Source organism: Lupinus angustifolius, chromosome LG01 (assembly GCF_001865875.1).
Source record: "Lupinus angustifolius cultivar Tanjil chromosome LG01, LupAngTanjil_v1.0, whole genome shotgun sequence".
In the NCBI taxonomy this organism is placed as follows: Eukaryota; Viridiplantae; Streptophyta; class Magnoliopsida; order Fabales; family Fabaceae; genus Lupinus; species Lupinus angustifolius.
Window position 1 is genome coordinate 34,873,889 of NC_032009.1, and position 8,861 is coordinate 34,882,749.

Consider the following 8,861-nt stretch of genomic DNA (forward strand, 5'->3'; position numbering starts at 1 on the left):
TCTCTTCTGAGATGTGTGGTTATTGATTTTTTTGGTCATCCTGACATCTATCATTCAATAAAAGTATAATGGTTTTTAGTTTTGAATATATTTATGATTTTACTTTAATTTGGTTTGGATGTAAATATTGTGACTCGTCCTTTTTGATCATTCTGTCTTTGTCTAAAACTAAAAGTGATTATAACTACAAGTGAGAAGAGAGGAAAAGTGAGAAGCTATATGTCCCATCACAGAAGCCCCACACGTCATTTTCTCCAACGGTAAAATCAGGCCAATATATCCTCTCTTCAACGACGTCGTTTGCGTTCCCGGAGGAAGAGCGAGGAGAGTCATGTTCGTCGGGGAAGAAAAAGAAGAATAACTCTGTAGGTAGTTCAGGTGCTTCAGGACTTGAGGTGTATTATCAAGATTTTAAATATATAAAATGGATCAAGTGCTTCCATTGCAACTCCACAAAAAATGGATGAACTCAAGAATGAAAGCAGTTATTCCATATAGTATCAAGCCCTTCAATGGGGAAAATACACCAAGTGATCTTCAATGAAATTGCAATAAAACTATGAGAAGATCAATTAAATAGAAATTATGGTGCAGTTGACCGGAATCAATCTTAAACTAGTCTCATGCAGGAACCGGAGTCGAGCTTGACGAGCTTTGCAGACTAGCAGCATATTTCCGCGCCCATTGGTCATAGTGAACAATTTCCTCAAGGGAAGGTGATGTTACCAACTCGTTTTGATGCTTCTCACATGTGAGCTCCACCACCTTGAAAATATCCAAATAGCTAATCCTGGAAACAGAAAAACCGATAGTAAGACGAGAATTCAATTTTCTTTACAAGAAGACGCCAAAAGAGGAGCTCTACACAAGCATCAGACATCTCCGAAACTAATGACATAATATAACAGTGAGCCTCCTTAGGATGTAAACATAGACTCCCTTCCTCCACCCGAACAACATACGAACAATTCCAATGAGGTAGAATGTTTCGTGTTAAAGGTATAAATAGAGAGAAAATCTTATTGCGACATTTTTGTAATACTCACTTTTCGTCAATAAACAATTCTACAGCTTTCTCATTCGCTGCACTAAGAACTCCGGTCATGGTGCCTCCAGCACGGCCAGCAGCATAAGCAAGATTCATGGATGGGTATTTAACATTGTCAGGAGCTTTAAATGTTAGCGAACCAAGCCTGCAAAGTCACATTTGAAATTTGTCTCTGTTAAACAAATTAACAACAATTTTTTCTATGCCAAGTTAAATTTAATTACATGATTCATCATACATAATAAAATTGTATGATTGTAAAGAACACAGAGAACCAAAAATCATAGGATCATAGTTTATGTTTTCCTCAAGATGCTGCTTGAAAATTTAACCCATATGAAAGATATAATGCACCCAATTTATTAGTTCTTCACAATATTCACATGTCTAAACTTGCAGAAAGCTATCATTTTCCATCCAATCTACAATACATGGCATGAAAAATGAAATATACTCCCTGAGTGAAGCTTTGCAAGGAGCAAAAATGAATAAATGAAACTATGATCATTCATGCATTTGATTATTCATCTTAGACTTGATAAAAACTCATTTTAACATAAGGCTACAAAATTTAAAAACTTGATGACAAGTGCATCTGTCTCTTTCATCAACAACCGGAGATAATTGATAGAGTTGAGATGTATAAGCTTCAAGGAAAAATGATATTACTTGCAAAGATCGAGGCGAGGCCAAGTTACTTCAGAACAATGAACTCTGTCAGGCCATGATAATGTATAGAGGATTGGCAACCGCATATCAGGCCACCCCAACTGTGCCAGAACAGATGAGTCCTGGAATTAACAAATAATTTAGCATTAGATAAATAACAATATCGAATGATTTCTGCATCATTTCTTCTATTCCTTTTTGCATATAAATATATATATGTGAACTAAAGACTACACTAGCTCACCAAACGCCTTGGCTAACTTAGCCAAGGAATGGGAACTTGTAGGTGCTATAGTTCATCGAATATATGTATCTGAATATATGGACATTGAAAATAGAAGCCAACACAACATAGTATAGGGGTTAAACCTGCGTTTCAATCATTGAATGTATGATTGATTGAGCATGAATGACAATATCAATGTCATCATAGTCAGCTCCAAACAAGTAATGTGCTTCAATTACTTCTAGACCCTACAAAGTAGAAGAAATTTAACTATAGCTAGGAATTTGAGACAACATATATAGAAAAATTCATGAGTAGGCATTTTTCATTCATATATTGACATCGGAAGAAATAAACCTTATTGAAAAGGGTAGCAGAGTCCACAGTTATCTTTTTTCCCATACTCCAGTTCGGATGCTTTAATGCATCAGCAACTTTAACATCTTTTAGTTTTTCTACAGGCCAATCTCTGTCAATCACGAAGAGAATGATGCTTAAAGTCAGGTCCGATATATAGAAGCATGGAGTATATATGACTAAGAGAGGAACAATTCAAGATTTTACATTATCAAAGAATGTTGGTTCAACAGATCTCAATCTTGTTTTTACAAGTTGACAGCAACCACAAATTCAGACATAACATACAAAATTTTGGAACATAGATCATGGAACAGTAAAGCCTTGACCCTTTTGAACATTCAGTACAGCAAAAGTGTATACACATACCTGAAAGAACCTCCAGATGCAGTTAAAATAATTTTCCTGAGTGCACCTTCTGGCAACCCCTGGATACACTGAAATGACGATTCTTTTAATTTTCCGCAACAAGTGGATCAGGATAATAAAATAATCTGCTTGAGTTCCATAAAAAAGACGCCATGACTAGAAAATAATATGAGTAATAAATGACCTGGGCATATCTAGAGTCTATTGATCTTGTTGAACATATATAATTTTGAAAACCATATGTGCACTTTCATACCTGAAAAATGGCAGAATGCTCTGAATCAGCAGGAAGTATTTTTATGTTATGCTTCTTAGCAAGCGGAAGAACAAAAGGACCTCCAGCAATCAGCGTCTCTTTGTTAGCCAAAGCTATGTCTTTCCCCGCTTCTATTGCCGCAACTGTAGGCTAATAAAATAATGAGGGATTTCAGCTGTGTAATATCTGTTGTCCGATAATTGATAACAAAAACCATAATTTACTTGTTGACTTTTCACTCTTGCTACAGATTTGTTAAATTAAAATAATTATTCACTGATATTGGGAGAAAAGAAGCAATAGAGTTGCAACCGAAAAAAATACTGGGTTCAAGCAGTAGGCTACGGGTCATTGTATGCAATTTTCTTATACTTCTTTCAAACAATCAATGCCCAAAAATAAGCATGTCTCACTACTTTCCACTTAATGGATGTTTTAACATAAAACGTGCGTGGACACGTGAACACAGAAGACCTGGTTATATAGCAAATCAAATAAATTGGTGACAGGAAGAACTAAAAATTGGCGTAAAAAAAATGTTACCTTGAGTCCTGCACAGCCCACTATTCCTGTGACGACGCAGACAGCATCTGGGTGGCGAGCAACCTGAGAATATATAATATGTGAAAAATAATACTGGCTTTCTAAAACAAATTACGCCGTATGACCAACCAGATGTTCACCTCAATGATTCCCTGCTCTCCAGGGATGATCTCAGGTTTTTGTTCAACACCATTTAAAGCCTCTTCAAGTTCCGCAATTAGGGACTCATCTTTAACGGAAACAAGTTGAGGCTTAAATCTCTTTATCTGTGCAACATAAACATTAGAAAGATTATTATTATTATTTGGGAGGGGGCAATATGGAAGGTAGTGAATATATGAAGCTCGCTAAGGTCAAGAAATTTCAGATTTAATTTAACACTGGTCGAAGATAAAGAGACAACTCAATCCGAAGTTCTGCTATATGCTTGGAATGAATTGTTTACCTGATCTGCAAGAAGAGTAATGTTTGAACCAGCTGCAAGTGCTACAACTTTAAACTTGTCTGGATTCTCAGCCACAATATCTAGTGTCTACAAAAGCATAAAGGGAATAAGATCATGCACTGCATCAGAGATTAAGAGACAAAGGCAAGTCAAGCTACAACAACAAAAATCAACCTTGTCAATCCAAAATATATTATATTACAAGTAGTCATGTAAGAGAGTTTGATGGATATGGATTCCGTCTCCACGATACCTGAGTTCCAATTGAACCAGTAGATCCGACGATGGAGATGGGTTTTGGCCCCTCCCAAGTCTTTCGACTCACTTCTGGAACCGCTCGTCCTGGCCAGGCTGGTGGTGGTGGTGCTTGTGCCGAGCAACAAATTCGCCTTCCAGTTGTTGCTCCAAAATCTTTTCTTTTCAAAGCAAAACTACCTGAGAATCAAATGATCATCAAATATGTCAAAGGTTCGAAACATAGAGTCTTCACTTTAGGTTCAATTTCATCTAACCATCACAATTGGTCAAAGACAAAAGCCTACTATGTTATCTGCAATTGACATTAAAACAGAACATGACAAACATTGTCTTTAACAAAACAAAACATCATAGTAGTACATAACAACCACAGCATTAATATAGTACACAATAATGATTTACACAAAACTCATAACATGATATTCTTAAAAAATGCAAAGAAGAGCAAATATTTAAGGACAAATCAAAGCAAAAATACTAAAATTGAAGCCAAGCAAATGGGTGTGGGATTTCTATAAAGTTGTTAACTTTTGCATTTTCCCAGCAAATAGGAAGGAATGTTAATAGATTTTGAAAAGTAAAAACCTGGGAATTTAGCAGTGAAGAGTGTATTGGGCTTGAAGGAATCAGTGAAAAAAAGAGACTTGACTTCAGTTGGAGAAGAAAGATTGAAAGCCATGATAGGTGAACAAAACTTGAGATTAAGAATATTGAATAGAAAAAATTGTGAAGAGAGAGAGAGAGAGTTTGTAAGTGTTTCTGCTACAATCAAACGGCTTAGTTTAATAGAGATGGAACAATGGATGTGGTTCTTGAGAGAGTTTGGTTTATTTTTGTCTTATTGTTCAAAAATAATAATATAATTTGCCTAAACAATGGTAGATGAAATATAAATGGAAGGTGGGTTAACACATTTAGGTATCTCTTAATTATTAAACACTTTATTCCTTTTTAGGGAAATTCATTTAAATATATACTAAAGTTTGATTTGTGATTTCACTCGGTTGTATTACTTATATTTAAAAATCAATAATAAGTAGATACGTATTGTTCCATCTATATGATGCAGTGGACTATACCAGGAACATGTCAATGGCGTTGTTCTGAAGTTGTTTTATTTAATGAATAATATATTATATTATGAAGACAGAGTGAGAAGGACGTGCAAAGTGTGAAATCAGAACTCTCCCTCCACTATTATATTCGTAAACAAGGTAGTTGGATTATTTGCACTCAACCTAACAAGTACAATGAAGTGGTAATAGCATTCAACATTCAACCTTCCACTTTCTTACTTATTATTGCATCATTTTTCTTTCTTTTCAATCATCTCCGGTCAATTTGCGCATCAAATATTTATATTTATGTCTAATATTGTAGGGATCAATTAGGACAAAAAATTAAGTATTTGATTATAACAATAATAATTAGGATTTAATATGTATTCATTATCAGTGTAAGTGTTTTTTTACACTATCGACAATTCATTCATTATTCATAAATGTTGTATTGACAATGTAAAAAAATTTATACTAAAGATATATAGATTTTAAACTGTAATAATTAAGTCTTAATTTTAATATGTCGAGTTAGGGGTGAGCGTGAGACGAGTTGGGACGGGTTAAGCATGTCTCTCACCCATCCCTAAATATTGATCGGGACAATTTTTAAACTCGAACCCGTCCCTAATTAGGATGAGACGCGTGAGTGATGGGTCCAAAATAAGACGGGTCAAGATAGGGACGGATCTAGGTTGGAAAAGGACAAAATGACAAACTTAGATTTTTTTCCTCAAATCTTTAAGCATGTACAATCAAAATTATTACAATTTGTATATAAACTCAACTAAAACTTGCATCCCACATACATCAATATATAAACTATAAACCGTAAATTGTGTCCTTCAAATTAAAAACCATCACAATCAAGTGACTGAAAATTATAAAAGACATTGAAAATTTCAGAAAAATTTAAACTGTCAAGTGTCAACATAAGCTGAAATGTTCTTGTAAATGATAAAAAAATACATAAAAACTGAAATGACAACAACATACCAATACTCAAAAATTCACACAAAAATGTAAACAATAACTAACTAATAACTGAAAAAATGAAACTTAAATTGGAGTTCATACAAAATACATAAACTAAAAATTAACTGGTTTCTATCAACAATAATCAAGATTCATAATTGCATGCTCATCTTGATATATAACCATTTTTTGATACATAACTATAAGGGACGGGTCTGGTGACCCGGACATAGACCTGAACCGTCATTTTGACGACGGACTATCACTTTCAATCGGGTCTGTCCTTTTTTACTTATTTGGACGGGTCATGCCCATCACTAAGTCATCGGGTTGAGACGGGTCTACAGGTCGGACCGAGTCTTGATCACCCCTATGTCGAGTTGATAATATTAATTGAATGATGTTATTATGTTATACCATGAATTATGCTTATTGATCAAATGTTCATCTCTAAAAAATTATGATCATTTCACATATATTTTTTAATCTGTCTATGAATTGTATTAACCTCCATTAGATTTACTTAGTTTATTGAAGCTTCTAACAATCACCAAACCATCTACAGTACGATTCCACGATCTTTCTAAAGTGGAAAATACTTTAACTTTCACATAATGTATTCATCTTCTCTATTTTGTTCACTCATCCAACCAATAATATGAAGATTGAATAGTCCAACCAGTTCGATCACTAGCTAAGCTTGCAAATAGTGTTGGTTTGTACTCTTAACTAAACAAGCAATTAAACTGTTCTCGACCATAAAAATTCTCATTTGACCAAGTTAAACATGATTAAGTAGTAAATATAATACGGTGGTTCACTTAAAATAAAATAAAAATGAAGAGAAACTACTTTAATATTCTATCCATTACAGTGAAAAGAAAATGAAGATACGTTACTTTAATATAATTATAGAATAATATTAATTCTATACAATTATATATGATGTAGTGTGATACGATTGAACAATTCAATAGATCAAACCTTATATGCTACCTCTTTTGGTTTGATGTTCGGTTCGAGTTTCATAACATTGCATCTAACACAATATTCTCATACCTCTTGCATGGAGTTTATTCTCTTCTTTACATTTTAACGCCTCACATCCACTCACAAGTAACATTATGGGTCTTATACATGTGTGATAATACTTTCACTTAAGTTTGAGTGACTTTTTCCTATCACATATGAAACATGAATCACTCTGTCATCTCATCCATCTTGTTTAAGTCTTATGGTTTACATCTTCATTGCGACATCGATTCTTTGATATGTTTGGTAAGCACTTCTAAGACCGATGTAAGTAAGTGAGGCTAAAGGTTAACTTTGGGTGTAGTCCTATAGCAATACGAAAATATTTTGGGACTTTATCTTATGCTATCATGTTAGTTTTAATACATATCATTGATTACTCGAATGTAAACAATTTGAACATCTTTCTTTTATGAGGTTTCCAAAACGTATCCTTAGTTACCTTATCGTACACATTCTCAGAATCAATGAAAATAATGTGCAACTCGCTTTGATTACTTCAAAATTTCTCCACCAATCATAGTAGCTAGTATATAGCCTCCTTGAACCATATCGCCATCATAATACCAATTTTTTATAGTCGGGCATGTCTCTTGTCTCAATCTATGCTCAATTATCTAATCATATTGCTTCATAGTACGATAAATGAATTTAATCCATCAAGAGTCTATATAATTATGTATGTCACCCTTGTTATTATAATTAGTAATTAAGATGCTTCTCTTGCACTAGTTTCGCTTAGACCTCATGATCTCATTAAATAACTTATGATCTAACTAATATCATGTTCTTCTAGAATATTCCATGCATCAATATGCATATTATATAGTCCACCCGCTTTGTCGCTCTTAATGACACTTTTCATGATTATTATTCAATTTAATTATTTATACAATAAATTATATATAAAATTTTAATTTAAGAAAATAAATGTTTGCATATTTTTGTGTGCAGGAAGTGAGAATATTGATATATTCATCTACAACATAAATTATAGATCATCCAATATATTACATGGTGATACATTTAATTTTAAGCAATACATCTTTGTGGCACGTGGATGTATAAGAATTTATAGATAAATTTTATAGATGAATTATATTTTTCTTTTATTATATCACTTTATCTTGTATTAAATGTTTTTAACTACTCCAACAAAAAATGTTTTTAATTACTTAAAGAAACAAACATTAAATATTTTAATATTATCAAATGTCTATATTTTTATTTGATACTATATCTTGAATTACTAAAATGACTTTATCACACATGTCATCCTATACTATCTTTTTACTAAATTTTATAATTAAAAAAAATTAAAAAAATATCAGCCAAAAAATTAATACATTCTTAAAAAAACATTAACAAATTTATTTATTAAATAAATAGAGGATTTTAAAGTATTAATATCAACTCCTTTAATATAACTGAGAATATAATTCATCACAAAGAAATTTTTTTCTAAAATAAATTAACCCACAAAAATTGATGTTTCATTCATTTTGTATGTGAGGATGGTCATCACTAACTAACGGACCGTGGGTTTAACTATTGGATAGGTCTGAGTCTGGATAATGAGATACTCATACCCACAGATATCTAGACTTACTATTCATATATATATA

General features: G+C 32.9%; 1 protein-coding gene across 1 annotated transcript; it reads right to left on the reverse strand.

Annotated features, from left to right (window-relative positions):
* LOC109362650 (1-deoxy-D-xylulose 5-phosphate reductoisomerase, chloroplastic-like) lies at positions 443-4,979 on the reverse strand. The gene is made up of 12 exons (XM_019608604.1): positions 4,757-4,979; positions 4,167-4,348; positions 3,914-4,000; positions 3,609-3,734; positions 3,469-3,531; positions 2,926-3,075; positions 2,670-2,737; positions 2,301-2,412; positions 2,087-2,191; positions 1,718-1,839; positions 1,047-1,193; positions 443-790 (listed from the first exon to the last, which is right to left on the reverse strand). Exons 1-12 carry the CDS (start codon positions 4,848-4,850, stop codon positions 622-624), a joined length of 1,425 nt encoding a protein of 474 aa, XP_019464149.1. The 5' UTR covers positions 4,851-4,979; the 3' UTR covers positions 443-621.